Source organism: Budorcas taxicolor, chromosome 13 (assembly GCF_023091745.1).
Source record: "Budorcas taxicolor isolate Tak-1 chromosome 13, Takin1.1, whole genome shotgun sequence".
In the NCBI taxonomy this organism is placed as follows: Eukaryota; Metazoa; Chordata; class Mammalia; order Artiodactyla; family Bovidae; genus Budorcas; species Budorcas taxicolor.
In genome coordinates this window covers 51,283,768-51,301,521 of record NC_068922.1, presented here as the reverse complement: position 1 = coordinate 51,301,521, position 17,754 = coordinate 51,283,768, and the positions used below count along the sequence as shown (strand labels likewise).

Genomic DNA, 17,754 nt, shown 5'->3' with positions numbered 1-17,754 from the left:
CCATGCAGACTCTCATTTTGGCAGGCCTAAAACGCCGCCACCCGCACATACCTTTTTTGGGGCTAGGTGCTGTAACACCACAAAGTAACCCTGCTTACAAAAAGAGTTAAGTAGCCAAAACTGTTCCTTGGCCCATCTGCAAGGACTGGGCATTCTCAGGGCCCTGGAGAACAAACACCCTGCTGGCCTCTGGTATCCACTGGAAGTTTTATTTCTTCAGGATTTTATCCCAACCAGTCATTTAAAAACAACACAGACCTAGGGGGTAGGGATTGGGAACTGCATCTCCCTCCTCCTCACCATGGACAGCAGTGGAAAAAACGGAGTAGAAAAGAGAGGTGGCTAAAGCGAGACAGCTCCACCACAGAGCCAGCTCCCTCCTCTCCTAGGCTCTGACTGGAGCCCTTATGGCTGGGGTGGGGGTGGGTAAAAGCCACCCCAGGCCCTCCCCTGGCCCTCCTCAGATAGCCTCCTTGGGGGCTCAATCCATTTCTTCCAGCAGGAGGCTGAGGCACATAGGAGAAAGTGGGAGAAGAGGACGTTGGAGGGGCAGGGAGGTGGCACATTAAATGAGGTGAGAGGCGTGGGCAAGGCTCTAGCGTAGAGGCCCATGGACCCTCCGCCTGCACACCCACCCTGGGGAAGGGGGAGGAAGCCGCACCGTCATGCAGCATCTGGGGGATGAGGCTGGGTTTAAGGCCGAGGGCCCTGAGGCAGGTGGCACCGAGGGCCTCAGTCGAAGCCGCGCCAGTCACTATGCTCGGAGTCGTATTCTAGCTCAGCACCCACGCACCTGACGCCGTCTAGCAGCATGGGTGTGCCGTGGTGTCGGTCTGTAAGACAGGCGACAAGTCAGTATGCCAGGGTGGACCCTGGCCCCACCTACTCCAAGGAGACTCCTCTACCTTCCCTCCCAGCTCTGCTAGAGGATGGGGAGAAAGGCACCCACCAAGGAGACTGGGAATGGGCCAAAACAAGGATCCCTTTTTCAGACTCAAGGAGGGTGGAAACTCCTTGTAGCCAAGCTGGTGCCTCCCTCCTCTAGCCAGACCTGGGCCTCAAGCTCTCACCCATGACGCGTGCCTGCACCATCACGCGCACGCAGGTGTCGGGGCCACCTTCACAGGCTAGCAGCATCTCCTCCTTGAGGACGCCCTCCTTGTGCGCTGAGTACTCACACTTGACGCTGTAACCTGCCCGGGACGATCAGCACCTCTGTGGCCTCCTGCCCCCCAGCACTCACTGGTCCCCACCCACCACCAAGACCTCTAGCAAGGATGGCCCAAACTCCCCTCCACCCCTGCCCCCAGGGCTGGGTACACAGGCCTCTGGAACTTGCCATTCTTCAATGAGCTCTACATGTAGGCCAGAAGTCAAACTCAGGCTTGCAAGAGGTGGGATTCCCCAAAAACAGGCAGGGAGAGAGGGTGATGAGGGAGGGAGGGAGGAGCAGGGCAGGGACTGAGCAGATCAGGTGGCAAGAGGCAAAGACCTGAGGAGGCTTGCTCAACCCACTTAAGGGCAAAGTCATGAAGTGGAGGTAGGGGAGACATGAAACTGAAGCTGGGGTTTCTGTAAATGGTGAAACTGATTTGCTAGCCTTTGGGAGGAGGGGTGCTGAAGGTGGCAGGGTATGGAAAAGCAACTTCAGGTCTGGTGGGGCCTGGGAGGCAGCTGCCCAAAGTTCCTGAGGTTCTAGTAGGTTTCCCCTGGCAAAGGAAGGGCTAGAGGCCCAGAGCAGTTCCTCAGTGGCTCCCACCATCCCCCTGAAGTAACCATCAGGCAGTGAGCAGACATAGGTCAACTGTGTGAGCCCGTGGACTTCTGTCCAGGAGTGAGGGCTGGGGCATGGGACCTGCCAAGTTGCCACACAGCAGGCCCATAAAGAGGCATCATGTTTCCTGTTTCTGAGCCACCCATCAGCCCTTGATAGGGGGAAGGAAGTACCCATGCTATCACTCCTACTCACACCCAGGCTCTACTGGAGGAGGGCAAGCTTCCAGCACCCCAAGCAGGGGACGCACCTTCTGGGATGGGCATGACGCTGAGGAGCTTGAGGTGCAGGCTGGGGACAGGTGTCTCTCGGACGTCCTTGCTCAGCCTGTGCACTGGGGGTAGAGTGAAGGTAATCTCATACCTGTGCAGGATCTTCAGGAAGCCAACCTGCAGCAGGAGGGGTAGGGGATGGAGGCACCTTCACTTACAGTCTCCCCCAGGGTCCGCCCGGGTTGTACCACTGGTGATCCTGTGGGCCCTCCACTTGCGTCCTTGACAATCCTAGGGGATTCTGACTCCCTCCATCATTCTAGCTGGTTCACACCCCTGGCCTGGCAGCTCCAGGCCCTTTCTTCAAGGACCCCACCCCTATCACTTGTCCCATATCTGTCTCATGGGCCCTGAAGTCCCTTGGTGGCCCATTCTATAGATGATTAAATAGAAGCCAGGAAATGACTGGCTGAAGGCCACAGTGTGGTCGAGCTATAGTCCTCCCTGTACCTCTTGGCTACTTCTGCCACACAGCAAGGCACCAGCCACTGCCCACAGGGAAGGCTCAAAACCCCACTACACAGGCTATCCACTTGCCCCCACCACTATCAGCACGTGCCCAGGGACACTGGTCCTCTGGTCACTCATGGTGGGGCCACCAGGCAACATAGATAGCACAAGATGCAGGGTGGGTCAGAATCATAAAACCAGACTCTAGACGAGCTTTGTCAGTCCAGGGCTGGCCCACACGACTGGCACCAGTCATGGAACCTGGAATCCAGCCTGCCCTGCTGGGACATGAACATGGATGCCTGTCCATTCAAAGGCTCACTGTGTCCAACAGCCCTGATGCACAGCCTGGGAAACTTCTGTTGTTCATACACACAGCTTTGCCATCCTCAGGAACTCAGTCGTGTGGCGGGTCACAGGCCAGGGTAGCTGTTGGGCGGGCAGGCTGACTGGAGTGCCAGTCCAGGAAGGGCAATGTGGGAGCCGTATCCACAGCTCACAGGGCATACGCTGTCCTGCTCCGTCTCGGGAAATGGATGGCCCTGTCCTTTGAGGGAGCATTTAGCCTTTCAGTAGGATCAGGATGATGTCACTGTGTGATAAAGCTCAGTCCCTATGGCTCCAACACTCTGCTAAAAGAGGGCACACCTCTCAAGAGGGCTTTCTGGCTGTACTTGCTAATCACTGGCTGTACCCTGTGATCCAGCTGCACCACTTGCAGTATTTCCCTGGAGAAATACTCAGATGTAAAAAAACAAAACAAAACTCATCACTGCCCTGTTTATAACAGTACAAAATAGAAATAACTGTTAACACCAGGAACAGGGAACCAGCTAAATCAATGATGACAGATATAGTGGAATATCAGGCAGTTGTAAAATCTCATGGAAAATTATTTACTGAAACAAACAGGAGATGGATCACAACAGAAGCAACCAAAAAACAGTGTGTACACTGGTATACCAGCTTTTCATTTTTGGAAAGAAAGCTAGAAAGGAAACTGGAATAACATCAAAATAGTAACCATAGTTATTTCTAGATAGTATGATTGCAGATACTTTTAAATTTCTTTATAGTTTTCTCTATCTTCCAAATTTTCTCTACCATGGACATGAATAGATTTTGCAATGGGAGGCAGGGAGCTATTTTTGAAAGTTTGGGTTCATTCTGTTTGCTCCCTTGGGAAACTGTCAGCTCCTGGAGAAAGAGCAAGGGTTTTAGACTTGGGCAGAAATGGTTATGACTCTGGGCCCCTCCTCAGGGTGGTCTCAATAGGTCAGACACCAACCACCATGCTCACCTCCATGCCTTCCGGGGCTCAACATGGGAGCCCTGGTATACTGTCCAACCTTAAGGCCTCACTCCCTCACTCCCTGTTTCCCTCCAATCCATCCCCTCCAAAGAATTCTTCCTGTCCCTCCCAAATGGATGTGGGATCTAACAGTGTCCCAGCAGCTGGAGGAGCCAAGGGTGTATGAGGTATGGACACTAGAAGAGAAGGAGAAGGGAAAATCACAGGGGTGATAAATACTACTGCAAAGAGCTTCAATCAGCCAGAGGTTTGGCAAAGCAGAGTAAATAAAGTCACACGATGTTATCAATATAATTAGCCTCACATACATACACCCTTCCATTTCCAGTTCTTTGGGGTGTCACTTGTCTCTACTTCAGAGAAGGAAAACTGAGGTGACCTGCCCAAGGTCACAGAGCCAAAACAGGAGGCCCAGAACTGAACCCAGCCCTGTGACACCAAAGCCTGGACATCTGCCTTCCAATTGCAATGGCTGGGGTGATGCTGATGATAACAGCAGCTCCACTCCCATTCAAGTAATATCCTAAGTGCACTCATCTCATCACAGTCTCACACTTCCCATTTTACAGATGGGGAAACCAAGGCCCAGGGAAGGACAAAGATGGAGCCAGCTTAGAGGAAATGGAAGAGGCCCAGGAAGCTGGGCAGGGCCAGGGAGAAGGTAGAGGGAATAAGGCTGATGATTATGGGGTTAGGTATGCACATACCTTGACCAGAAAGCTGCTGTCGCTCTCCTGGGTGACCATGACCACAGAGTCATGCAGCTTCTCATCAAAGTGGACGTGACTCTGGGAGCTTTCTGCATCGTGGCTTGCTGCGAAGCGGATACTCCGGACTCTGGACTTGCTGCCTACAAGAGAGTGGGAGAGAGCTCCAGCGGTGTTGCCTTCTCCTAGCCCCAGGAAACTATTCCAACGTTCACTGCCCTGCCCCTGTGACTGCCCCTTCATATCAGTCAACATCCACTGCTGAGCGAGGCCACATCCTACTGGACAATGGAGATCGTAAGGCTTCAGATTTTTATCTGCCCCTGCCTGCTTAGTCTTCCCACAGAAAATGCACACCCTCAAAGAGGGTATGGGGGGATTTAGGGATTAGCTAATATGACCCTTCACTTAACGGGAATGGAGCTGACAGGGAAGAGACAGTCCTGACGCTAACCAAACCCTGGGCAGTGCAGGACTCAGCCCCAGTGCTCAGGATACCCTGCCCTGTGCTCTCCTTCACATTTCCAAGCTCCCCATCTCTCAGGCCTTCTCTTCTAGGTCTGCCAGTCCTGAGGCCCTCTGCCTGCCCCTCATGCTATCCCCCTTGAGAGGGGAAAAGGGCAGACACAGGAATAGGCTTGGGCTCTATGGGACCTGCCTGGGGGTGGGAGAAACAAAGAGGGTCAAAAACTACACTCAGCCCTCCTAGAAGGGGCTGCAGCTTCCTCTAAACCTCACTACTGATCATTGGCAGGTAAGAAGAACCCAGGGGAGGCTCCAGGACCCCTCCCAGAGACACCTTTCCTTCCTCCGCTTAACTCCTCACATGGAGCTGTCCCTCACTGGATCAGGTTTTCCAAGGCCAGGCAGTCAGGGAGTTAAGGCAGGCAGATTAGTGGGAGCTTGGTGAGGGCCTGGGCCAGTCCTTGCCTGGGTTTTTGCACACAATGAAGACTCTATGGAGGCCCAAGGGGTCAACCTGGCATTTCCACATTTCCCTGCTGAGTCCCTCAGATTTAACCCTCATATCCTACCTCACCTAAAACCTTCTATGAGTCTTTCTGGACTCTGAATGAAACCCCAATTCCTTTCCACAACCTACTGTAGCCCTACCCACTTCAGAGCCTCAGTGCTTACACCAAGCCCCTTGTGCTACCAACCTCCACAGTGGAACCGGGAGACTGGGACATGGGGCCACGAGGGCAGCACACCTCCACAGGTCAGCAAACCAAGGTTCCCTGCTAGGGCTTGGGCGTCCCCAGCACAAACACTGGTGTAATTACTGATGTAATATAATTCACACCTCACATTCAGACAGACAGACACACACACACAGCCCACACAGATCCCACATGCAACAATACCCCTTCCCACCAGGGTGCACTGTAAGACTCTACAAACCCCACCAGACCAGGCAGGCACTCACCCTTGTTGGCTGCAGCCATGGACGCCCTCCCTGCCACAGGGTGAGACACGCAGCTCCTGCTGGACACCACCAGTCACGCTCAGCAGCCTCCCATGCTCCAGGGACACCAGCAGGAGCCTGACGGGTGGGGAGTGCAGAGGGGAGGGCAAGGGTCAGGGCCACTGATGGGCCTGTGGCTGGTGGGAGAGCAGAGGTTTCCCTTTAGGAAGGACCCAAACCCCTGCAGCTCTCAGTAGCCCAAGTGGTACCTGTGCCCCCTACTCCTCCACCCACTCCACATTTGCCAAGAGCCCTCACCCTTGCCTGACACACTACTGACCCACAGCCCGGCCAGCATGTACTGAGCTGCAGTTTCTGGGTGTCAAAGCACGAGCCCAGAACTCTAGTGCCCAGCAGACCTGAAGCTGGTGGGAAGAGGCAGCCAGCAAAGGAAGGGGACTTCACTGGCACTTTCCAGGGGCCAGTTCTGACACTGGTGACCCAAGAATTGGCCCAGCCCAGACACACAGGTTGTACCATCATACATCCAGAGGTCACAGTATTCTTGCTGCACAAGTCAATCCAGGTTAGAATTAACAGTAGGCTTCGAGGGGGTGAAATATGGGGGCCTATATGCCCTGACGGTTCAGAGGTTAAAGCATCTGCCTGCAATGCAGGAGACCTGGGTTCAGTCCCTGGGTCCGGACGATCCCCTGGAGAAGGAAATGGCAACCCAATCCAGTATTCTTGCCTGGAGAATCCCATGGACAGAGGAGCCTGGTGGGCTACAGTCCACGGGGTCGCAGAGTCGGACACGACTGAGCGACTTCACTATTCACTATATAATAAGGCATGTTCTTAGAGCTTTCCCTCCTGGTGATCAAACAGGGCCATACACAGAACAGGCACCTATGAGAGGGTTGCCACCGATCAGAACTCACAGTTCAGACTCTGGCTTGATTGGCAGGCCCTCCAGTTCAGCTCCCTAAGGGCAGCCTCAGGGCAGAGGCAATGGCAAGTACCCCCAGGAAGCCTATGTAAGCAGCACAGCTCTGAAACACTGGGCTGGGACCATCTCAGCATCAAAGAGAATATTAACAGATGGAACTATATAAAATCAAGAGCATTCACAGTGATTATGAAAAAAGGAAGAAAGCAAAACAAATCGAAACCCTCATTTGTCACTACCGACAATAGCAACACCCTAACTCTCTGCTCTGAAAACTGGCAATCTTAAACAGAATTAATTCAGTCTGTCTCTTGGTCTTTCTTGTAGCCAAATTGCCCTGGTGTTAAAGGATAGCTCTTCCTTAACAAAGGAATGACTGAATGCTAAATAATTCTGCAACCCCCCCAAAAACAAATGTTGGAAGCAACACCAATCAGTGGGTGCTAAACCAGGAAGGCATGGATGCTCACAGATGCACAAGTACCACTGACAGATGACCCAGGTTAAAGGGAACAAGTGTGCCATGGAGCAAAGTGGTATTAGCCAGTCTTGCACTGGTCAGTCTCCTCTCACTCAGAATGGGACACCGGCGCAAGTATGCCTACTGATGTGAAGTGGCACCAAGCCACAGCACCGCTGACTGGGTGGTTCTGCCCCAAATGTCTAGCCTGCAAGCAGAACCAATTAAATGGCTCCACAAAAAAGCAAAGAGACAAACCCAGAAGGCCAGATATTCTGCAAGACAAGTGACCTAATTTTAATAAAAGAAGGAAGTTGCTTTAGATAGGAGATGGGCCAACTACAGCCTGTCGGGCTGCCACTGTTTCCTGTTTTTTTGGTAAAGTTTTACTGGCACACAACCAAGTGCTCATTTGTTTAATGTCGTCTAAAACTGCTTTTATTTGTTTCTTTGTTTTGCTGTGCCCTCACGGCTTACACGATCTTAATTCCCTGACCCAGGGATTAAAGCCTGGCAGTGAAAGTCCTAACCACTGGACTGCCACCTAAAATTGCTTTTGCACTAAAGCAATCCCTGGTTCAGGAAGATCTCCTGGAGGAGAAAATGGCAACCAACTCCAGTATTTTTACTTGGAAAAAAACTCCATGGACAGAGGAGTCTGGCAGGCTACAGTCCACAGGGCTGCAAAGAGTCGGACATGACTGAGCACACACATTAAAACTACTCTGAGTAGTTGCCACAGAGGCCACATTGCCTGCAAAGTCTAAAATATTTACTATCTTGCCCTTCACAGTAGAAGTTTGCCAAATGCTCTGCTAAATTAATACACAAAGAGACTAAGAAGGCAGGATACTCAATGGGACAACTGACCTGGTTTTTCCCACCACATCAGTTTCAAAAAGAAAAATATATGTAGAAGGGCATTTCTCAGTTCAGTGCAGTTCAGTTCAGTCGCTCAGTCATGAGAGATACAAGGGAAATGTTAATAAACAGGACTGGATCTTAGACGACATTAAGAAATGAGTTGATCAGCTAGGTGAGATAATGGAATTCGATTATGTAGAGAAGTATGTCCTTATTTCCCCTGGAGGAGGACATGGGAGCCCACTCCAGTGTTCTTGCCTGGAGAATGCCATGGACAGAGGAGCCTGGCGGGCTACAGTCCACAGGGTCGCAAAGAGTTGGACACAACAGACTGAGCACCCATGCACACACGTGTCCTTATGTGTCAGAGATAGACACTAAAGTAGAGATGAGTGATGCATGAATGACCTCTGCTGGTCCAGGGAATGAGGAAAAACCACTGAGTGGCCTCAGAGTTGGCGCTGGGCCTGTGGAGGGCATGACCTCAAGGCCCCTCAGGTTCTGAGCTACCCTGGCAGCAGGCCTTACCTCCCTCCCCATTTCCCAATGCAAAAGCCCACCAAGGCTCAAGCCCCACCTCAAAGGCAGGGCTAACAGCTTGGGTATGAGGAGCACCCCCATTGGAAGCCTCAGGAGGTACAGGGAAGGGCAAAGCTAGAGTCTCAGGAATGCAGGAACAGCCCCAGGCCAGCACTCTGGGTCAGTCCCAGAAGGGCAGCCCCTAAGGCTGTCTCCAGAAAGTCTGGCCCTTGGAGAGAAGCCTGCCCTACCTACCCACTCCAGCCACCCCCTGAAGCTGTGGACTCAGAGCCTGTGAAACACAGCCAAGAGCAAGGGGACCAGGCCTTCCCCTTACCTTGCACAGAGGCTGCTCCAGCCACATCTCTATACCAGAGGAAAAATGACAAGCTCCCCCCATTTCCTGGGCTTCCCAGGTGGCTCAGCGGTAGAGAATCCACCTGCAGTGCAGGAGACACGGGAGAGGTGGGTTCAATCCCTGGATCAGGAAGATCCTCTGGAGAAGGAAATGGCAACTCCTTTGAGTATTCCTGCCTGGGAAATCCCATGGACAGAGGAACTGGTGGGCTACAGTCCATGGGGTCATACAAGAGTCGGACATGACTTAGTGACTACACAACAACAATCATAATTTTGTGGTTTCTCAGGTGGCGCAGTGGTAAAGAATCCACCTGCCAATGCAGGAGACTCAGGAGATGCGGGTTTGATTCCTGGGTTGGGAAGATCCCTGGAGTAGGAAACAGCTTCCTTCCCAGGACACTTCCTGGGAAGCCTGGATGAAACTGGCTGGTGAGCAAAGGCTCCTAGGGCTTTTATATGCAGGGTCCTGTACCTGTCTTCCTCCCCTGTCCGCTGCCTGCTGCCTGCCTGCCTGCCTTCACCCAGGCCATCTGCCTCGAATAATTCTGTTCTCCCATCCACATCTCAGCATGGGGACCCATTTCAAGGCAGCACAACCCATTCTCACCCCTCCCATTCCAGGATAGGCCTGAAAATCTTCAAAAAGAATTCCTTCTCACTTCTGGGATCATTTAATATCTCTGTCTCCCACCTTACAAGAGTAGCGACTGTGCTTTTGCCAAACCCTATATCCCCAGCACCCCGCCCAGCATCTGGCAGGGAGCAGCTGTGTTAGGTTTATATTCATTAAATGAATGAATGACCAAACTAAACAGAGCCCAAGAATGGGCCTCAGTGGGCCCTTAAGGCAGATGTAGCACATCAGGGCCCAGAGGCTCTCAGAAGAAGAGCTCCCCACCCTGCTCTCTTAGCAACCCCTGCGCTGGAAGGCATTCCCCTTCCCCCATCTCAGAGTGGTGCTTCCCACAGGGCATCTTCTAGCCTGGCCACAATCAGCTGTTACCTCCCCACTGCCACCACCAACCTTGAAATGGAAGGTCACTGAGGGCAGGACCTGTGTCTCTTGCACTGCCCAGAGCCCAGTATAGAGCAAGCACTCAGGCACTGCCTTGTAATCCTTGAGCACTGAGAACAGAGAATGAGAAGGCCCAGAGAAGGCTGGAAAAGCTCCTTTCCCAGCAGAAAGACTCATTGGTCGCTGTCCCCTGTGAGCCAGACCCTGAGCTACACACAATTCTTCATTAGAATTGGGAGAAGAGGGCATAAGGCCTCTTCCTGCAGCAGCTGTTCCCAAAGAGAAACACCAGGCACACTTGAAGCCCCAGGCCTCCTCTTGCGCCAGCCAAATCTTGATCGTGGCCCAAGCAGCTCAGCCCCCAAGAGGCAGCAGAGCCCAAAGACCTGGTTTAAATTCAGGCTGCATGGCAAAGTTACTTCATGCCTCAGTGCCTCAGTTTCCTCACCTGCAGCATAGGAATAAATCAGCAATGACCTCTTCCTCCGTGGGTCTGGTGCAGCTGGTGCCTGAAGCTCTGTGACAGCACTCACCACTCTGCCCCCACCTTTGTAGAACAAATCACCCAAAGGACTGCTTTCTGAAGCAACAGCAATTTCAGCATCAAAGAAGCACTTCAAGCCAATACTGAACAGTCAGGAATGGCCCTCAGGGCAGGCCTGAGGCTCTAGCCTTCTTAGAAAACAGCTCAAGGGTTGAGGGGCCTCTCTCTCCCTTTCATCATCTGCCTTCCCCCGCCCCCACTCTCAGGCCAGCAAGTTCTCCAGGGATTGCCAGAGAGCAGACTGTTGGGAGCTCACTGTCCACCTCCCTCAACCAGAAGGACTTATAAAGAAAATGTGAAGAATATATATCCTGGGAAATTCCCCCCATTCCAGAAAAAAAAAAAAAAAAGACACCCCCTCTTTAAATGAGCTGTCAGAGGTGGTACCACGGAGAGTCATGGGATGGGGAGGGTTGAGAAGCTGGAATAAGGGCCTTGGGGGTCTTCTTCAGCTCTCAGTTACTCTCTCAGGGAAACTGTTAGAACCTTCTCTCTGGGAAATAGAGAGCTCCTAGCTCAGGTCCCTCTCAGCTTTAGAGAGAAAAGCTGCTTCGAGGTTATCCTACCCAGGGTAGGGCTCAGCCAGGTCCACTGGTGCCTCTGGCATGAGGAACAGAAACAAGGAAATGGCAGCTAGGCAGAGAGACAGTTACACAGAAACTCAGAGTTCTCAGCCCCCTAGATTACCGCTGTGCACACAGGGTGCTAGCTGCTACTCCAAACTGTCCCACACTTGGTGCCCAAGGCTAGAGAGGGGGCCAAAGACAGTATGTCCAAGGCAAAGTAGAGCTCCAGGACCTGCCACCCTCTTGCCCTATACACCACAGCTTCATGCTCACAGCACCTCTCTGCAGCCCCCAAGTCCCAGGCATCACAGGACCAGCCCCAGCTTGTCCTCTGCTTTGTGGTTAGGGACATGCTTCTTGGGCCCTTGTTTCTCATTCAGTCTTCAATTCTCATTCTCAACCTGTTGAAGTATTTTCTGAGCCAGGAACTGTACAACTCCTACCCTCTCCACCCCAACTCTGGGCTCAATCCTGGCTTAAGCACCCAATCCCACAGAAGCTGTTCCTCAAAGCTCAAGCATGGGGCTTCCCTGGTGGCTCAGTGGTAAAGAATCTGCCTGCCAATGCAGGAGACACAGGTTTGATTCCTGGTCAGGGAAGATTCCACTTGTTGAGGAGCAACTGTGAGGCACAACTACTGAGTCCATGCTCTATAGAGCCCGAAGGCAGCAACTACTGAGCCTCCGTGCTACAACTACTAAACCTGATGTGCCTAGAGCCTATGCTCTGCAACAAGAGAGCAGCCCCAGCTCACTAGGGCCTGCATACCTAGAACAAGGCCTGGAAAGGCAAGGCTGGAGGTCAGGAGTGGTTGTGGCAGTTTTACAGCAACTCAGTCTGGATGTGACTCCGTTTCCTCCTTCTCCAGCAGGCCAGTTGCAAGGGTTAAGTATGGGTGTTCTCTCTCTCAAAAATGGGTGGAGCGGGGCTGAACTGAGGAAAGGACCCCCACCATCTCACATCCTCTTGTCTCCCCAAGAAATGCTGCCTTTCTCTCCCCAGCGTCTCCTCCCCACAATCCCTCTAGCCTGAGAGTGCTCAGACACCTCTAGCCTCCAGACTGAATCCCCACCCAGGCAAGGCCAGGTCCAGGGGGCAACAGCTGCCTCTGACCTGCTTCAGCTCCCTGGGCAGAGAAACGCCTTACCCACACTTCCCAAAGCCAAGATTCAAGAGGAAAAGCAACTGAATGTCTCCCTTCTCAGTCCACCAGGATCCCTGCTCACTAAAAGAAACACTGGTCCAGAACCTAAACGAAGGCCTCCTGCTCTGTGACAATAGGGTGGTAATCGCCAAGCTCCCAGAGATATCAGGGGCCTGGGTATATGAATCTGTATCCTCTCCACCCTCCATCCCCATCCTATCCTCATCTTCTAAGGGGACAAATGAGTCTGGACACCGCCCCCACCCCACCCACCCCAATCACATCCCTCCCGGGCTGCGAGACGGCGGCTCTGTCCCTCAGAGATAATCCTCTCTGTCCCACCATCACCTCTGCTGACGCAGTAGTTTCGCGAGCCCATACTCCCCAACATCACTGCCCTCCTCCCTGAAGGTGCCGAGCCACACGACGTCAGAGTGAGACTACTCGTCCAAGGTCACCAGCGAGGCGATGACAATGCGGGGGAGGGGTGCTGGGAGTTGCTGACGGCGCTGACCCTAGGCCCCCACCCTCACTGTGTCACACGTGCCCTCAACAGCGCCCCGCGGAAAACACTTCAACTCTACCACCTAACGGTCACCTGCGGCCCTGGGGCCTAATACCTCCCCAGCTCGGGTGCCAAGGAGCCCTCCCTGGCCCGGCCCCGACAGCAGAGCCCTCTAGCTCCAGCCGGAGGGGTCCCAGGCACCGACTACCTAGAACAGTGGCTCGATTGGGAGGGGATCTCTGTGAGCGGGATGAAACCGGGAGGTGGCAGAAGGAAGAGCAGTCTCACCGTGCGGGAAGCACCCTGAGGCCGCGACGGTCAGGGACGACCGCAGCGGCGGCAGCTCTGGAGACCGCGGCAGCAGCCGGGGCTCAACGCCGAACATGAGAGAGCCCCGCGCCGCCGCCACCCGCCGCCAGGGCACGCCCCTTCCTCTCCCATTGGTCGACGGGGGGGTGGGGCGAGGGCGCTTCGAACCAATAAGCGGGCGCCAGAGAACCGCCAACGGGTGATGCGCCTCTGCGTCAGGAGGCCCTGCGGCTGCGCTGTAAGAGCCCACGCCCCAGGGCCCGAGAAGTTCTCGCGATGAGGTTAGCCCTCGAGCTCGCCGTAACCAAAGACCGGAATCGCTCAGAAGCCAGAGAAGGAAGGAGCAACTTTGAATGGGCTGAACGCGCGTCCACTCTCAGCGTTGGGGTTTGCACTTTCCGTCTCCGCCCAACTGGAAGGGGCGTCCCTCGGGTTCTGCCCCCTGGAACGGCCGTAAGGTGGGGCTCAGAGCCAGGTGGGGCACCTGAAGGTTGCCTTTTCCCCTAGGCTTCCACGCCCCCCTGGCCGTTGATACGGGTATCGCTGGGTCCTGTCCTGGAGCGGAAGAACCCTCCATTCTCGCTCTGCGATCTCTGGTTTCGGCATCTTCCTCTTCCGTCTCATCTCCCTGCCTCGGAGGAAATGCCCCCTTGAGGATCTGAGACACATCCTGGGCGCCCGGCTGGCCCTGAAATGCATCAGAACAAAGAAGGCCTCACGGGGTGGGGGTTGGGAGAACCTCTGCAGGCGCCTGCGGGGACCACAGCCTCTGCTGTCTATGGAGGCAGTCGCAATGTCAGAAGGATGCGCCCAGCTCTGCGTCCCAGGGTGCGCACCTGCACAGAACCTTCGGAGCAAAAACGTAGCCGTCGGATCTTTAAGGGTTCTAGCCACTGCTCCGCCTACAGGTCCTTGAACAAACAACACCCCCTTCCCCATTTCGCTGGCTGGATCAGGGTCCCTAAAGTACCCGAGGGGATTGAACCCTTCTAACAGCATAACTAGGAGAGAGATGGTATGGGCGGCTGAAGGCCAGCTTTTCAGAAAGACCGCGGTCACTGCCTCTGGGGAACCTCCAAGGCTCCTACCCTCTGCTGGATCCCTGTGACCCCTAACCTATCTTCTGGTCCCTGGTTAACACATTGTTGACAGATCTTCCTGAGCTATCATTTCCAGTGAATCCTACCCTGCTTCAAAGCGCTCAGTGCTCTGGGAGTGTCCAGAAAAACCTCAAACTTCTTAGCATCATTTTGGGTGAAACGTGAACCCTCTGGTGTTTGAGATGACCGATCATCGGGAGATTTCCACATTCTGATCTCAGCCCATCTACTCTTGCCAGATGCTTTCTCTTTACCCAACCCCACCAGTCCGTGTGCCCCACTTGTCCCGCCTTCAGTTGCAGTCCTATGTCTGTTCTTCAAGGTAGCAGACGATGTGTAAGCTATAGATATTTTGTTTAGTCCATATGTGCTGGTGACGGAATGAAACACCAACACTGCAGAGTGGTTTGAATCTTTATATTTTAACACTTGCTTCTTACAGCTGCTTTATTTTATATCCCTTGCACAACAACCTACAGGGCAAGTTGCCAAGCACTATGATTCAGAGACTATACAGTGCGCAGGCGCAGGGCGAGATAACCTTTACCTTGACTTATTTACTGCTGCTAAGACTTTGTTTTGGGGAACTTCCTTATCAACTTAGAATCCGTTTTGTCCCTGGGTCTGTTCCTTTTGAGGAATCAGGGAAACATCCTTGTGTGCAAGAAATGTTCTTTTCCCATGGGAACAAACAGGATTCTTAGCTGAACATCTCGTTGGCAAGAATGTTCAGCCCTGGTTGAGAGTCTTGTTTGCAAGCACTTCTCAACCTTCCTTATACCTAGTTCCTTATACCTAGTTCCCTACACATATGGGCTTTAAAAAATTCTAATTCAGACTTCCCTGGTGGTCCAGTGGTTAAGAACCCACCTGCCAATGCAGGGGACACAGTTCGATTCCTGGTCTGGGAAGATTCCACATGCCTCAAGGCAACTGAGCCTGGGCCACAGCTACTGAGCCTGGGTGCTGCAACTACTGAAGCCCCGACACCTAGAGCCCGTGCTGCTCCGCAACAACAGAAGCCACTGTAGTGAGAAACCCTTGCACCACTAGTAGCCCCTGCTCAGGGCAACTAAAAGCCTACACACAGGAGGGAAGACCCAATGCAGCCATACATTAATTAAAAAAAAAACTAAACTCTTGAAAAAAAGTCTAATTCTTCCTCCTTCTCTGCTTCCTCTTCCTCTTATTGACTGAACAACATGGATTCAATTCTAGCCTGGCACCAAAGGCTGACACCTCGATTTACCATAGTCCTCACCAGTCCCTATTTTCTGACATTTATTTTACCTCTGGGTCTATGTAGACATCTGAATTTATGATCCCCTCCTTATACTACCTTCCCTCCTCTCATAGGCAAAACTACCCTCCCTTCAAGACCAGGTTAAGCCCTTCCTGTTTTATATTTTTCTAGTCAGCTTCTGAAAATCATCCCTGGTATGGACTCTTTCAGACATATAGACTAACACCTAACTATTATTTCTTTTCTTTCCCTTGGGACTTTTAATTGTCACCTCCTTTCAATAACTATTTACTAAGTGTATGTGACTAGCAAGTTACTGTGCAAGGCTCTGGAATTAAAGGCACTTACAGTTTAGGGTGGGAGATAAAAGACAAAAAGAACTGTGATCTCCTGTCCCTGCCAAACATTCCTCACATTCCCAGGCACTAGGCAGTCTGGCTAACTGGCCAGTTGGGAGGACCTGCAATACAGAGCTTTCCATATCTGGGGATATTACACGCTCCCAGGGAAGGCCCCAAAACCACGGTGCAAGTGCAGATGGTTCCAGAAAGCCTCCAGGAGGAAATGAGACTCTTCATGCCAGGAGGAAGTCAGGGTAGAAGGTACCCAACTGCCCCCCCTCAAAGTCCAACAGCCTGTGTACCAAGAATAGGGTGAGCCAGCAAGGGAGGATTTATGAGCAACTCCAGGTTAGGAGAACAGATTGAGCATATGTAAAGCATCCACTCCAGCTTCAAACACATGGTTTTCTGGACTCCATTATTTTTTTTTTTCCTTTTTCTTCTTTTTTTGGCTGTACAGCCCAGCTTGTGGGATCTTGGTTCCCCCAAGCAGGGGCTGAAGCTGCACCCTTGTCAGTGAAAACCTGGAGTCCTAACCACTGGGCTGCCAGGGAATTCCTTGGACTTCATTCTTTTTAATAAAAATTAAACAATTATAACCTCATTGGAAAACTGCTTGGCAGTATCTAATAGAGCTGATAAATGCCAACCCTGTGACCCACCAATTCCACTCTTAATTACACATCAAAAGACATGTATACAAATCTTTGTGGCAGCATCATTTGTAATAGCCCCCAACTGGAAACCACCCAGTTGTCCATCAACAATAGAATAAGTCTTCTGCTTTCTCTCAGAAATAACACTATTCTCGACTTTATCCTTTCATTGTTTCTTCATCTTCATGGTCACGAGCTTCTAAATAGCTCCCAGTTATCCCTGCCTCTTGATTTTCACACCTATGTGTACCTCTCCCCTTGAAAGTGGGCTGGACTTAATGAATTATTTATTTTGCTGCCTTGGATCTTAGATGCAGCCCATAGGATCTTTGTTGCAGAGTACGGGCTCTCTAGTTGTGGCACCCAGGCTTAGTTGCTCTGCAGCTTGTGGGCTCCTTCCCTGACCAGGGATTGAACCTGAGTCCCCTGCATCGAAAGGTGGATTCTTAACCACTGGACCACCAGGGAAGTCAGTCTAATGATTTTTAATAAATGGACTACCACAAATGTGATGGATGTCACTTCTGCGATTACATTAGATAAGATTATAACTTCCCTCTTGCTAACAGACTCCATTAACTCCCTTGTTGGCTTTGATAAAATAGGCTATCATTACTGGAGATGGTCACATGGCAAGGAAATGCGGGCAGCCACCAGTCAATAGCCAGCAAAAAACAAATCCTCAGTCTGTCAGCCCACAAAGAACTTAACTGTCGACAACCAACTGAACTCAGAAGTCAATTTTTCCCCAGTTTTCAGATGAGACAGTAGCTCGGGCCAACACTTTGACTGCAGCCTTGTGAGAAACCCTGAACCAGAGGCTCCAACTAAGCCATGCCTGGACTCTTCACTCACAGAAAATACGAGGTAATAAATGTGTGCTGTTCAAGTCACTAAGTTTGTAATGGGAGAATTAATAGGAGTTCTTTTCAGTTCTGCTATTACAAGGAGTGTTGATATGAACATCGCAGTACACGTGTCACAAAACACAGGAACTTAAGTTTTCCCTGGATATGCTGAATATGCTGGATATGCTGGATATGGAGAAGACTTTTGAGAGTCCCTTGTGCTGCAAGGAGATCAAACCAGTCAATCCTAAAGGAAATCAACCCTGAATATTCATTGGGAGGACTGATGCTGAAGCTGAAGCTCTGATACTTTGGCTACCTGGTGTGAAGAACTGACTCACTGGAAAAGACCCCGATGCTGGGAAAGATTGAAGGCAGGAGGAGAAGGGGATGACAGAGGATGAGAGGTTG

General features: G+C 52.1%; 1 protein-coding gene across 2 annotated transcripts; it reads right to left on the bottom strand.

Moving 5' to 3' along the window:
- Positions 1-193: 193 nt before the first annotated feature.
- Positions 194-13,273, bottom strand: ADISSP (adipose secreted signaling protein). Of its 2 annotated transcripts, none has more exons than XM_052650383.1 (6): positions 13,135-13,273; positions 5,942-6,117; positions 4,516-4,658; positions 2,025-2,163; positions 1,071-1,193; positions 194-833 (listed from the first exon to the last, which is right to left on the bottom strand). In XM_052650383.1, the coding sequence occupies exons 2-6, from the start codon at positions 5,958-5,960 to the stop codon at positions 733-735; spliced, it is 525 nt and encodes a 174-aa protein (XP_052506343.1). In that variant the 5' UTR covers positions 5,961-6,117; positions 13,135-13,273; the 3' UTR covers positions 194-732. The 2 variants fall into 2 exon arrangements, with proteins under 2 accessions (XP_052506343.1, XP_052506342.1); XM_052650382.1 differs by having other exon boundaries at positions 5,942-6,058; positions 13,135-13,263.
- Between the last annotated feature and the right edge of the window lie 4,481 nt (positions 13,274-17,754).

What these genes read in the sequence shown, in the direction of transcription:
- ADISSP (XM_052650383.1), bottom strand. An exon ending in ACAGCAGCTTTCTGGTCAAG is followed by an intron (nt 2,164 to 4,515) that starts GTATGTGCATAC and finishes CTCCTGCTGCAG; the next exon opens with GTTGGCTTCCTGAAGATCCT. An exon ending in CGTCATGCCCATCCCAGAAG is followed by an intron (nt 1,194 to 2,024) that starts GTGCGTCCCCTG and finishes CGTCCCGGGCAG; the next exon opens with GTTACAGCGTCAAGTGTGAG.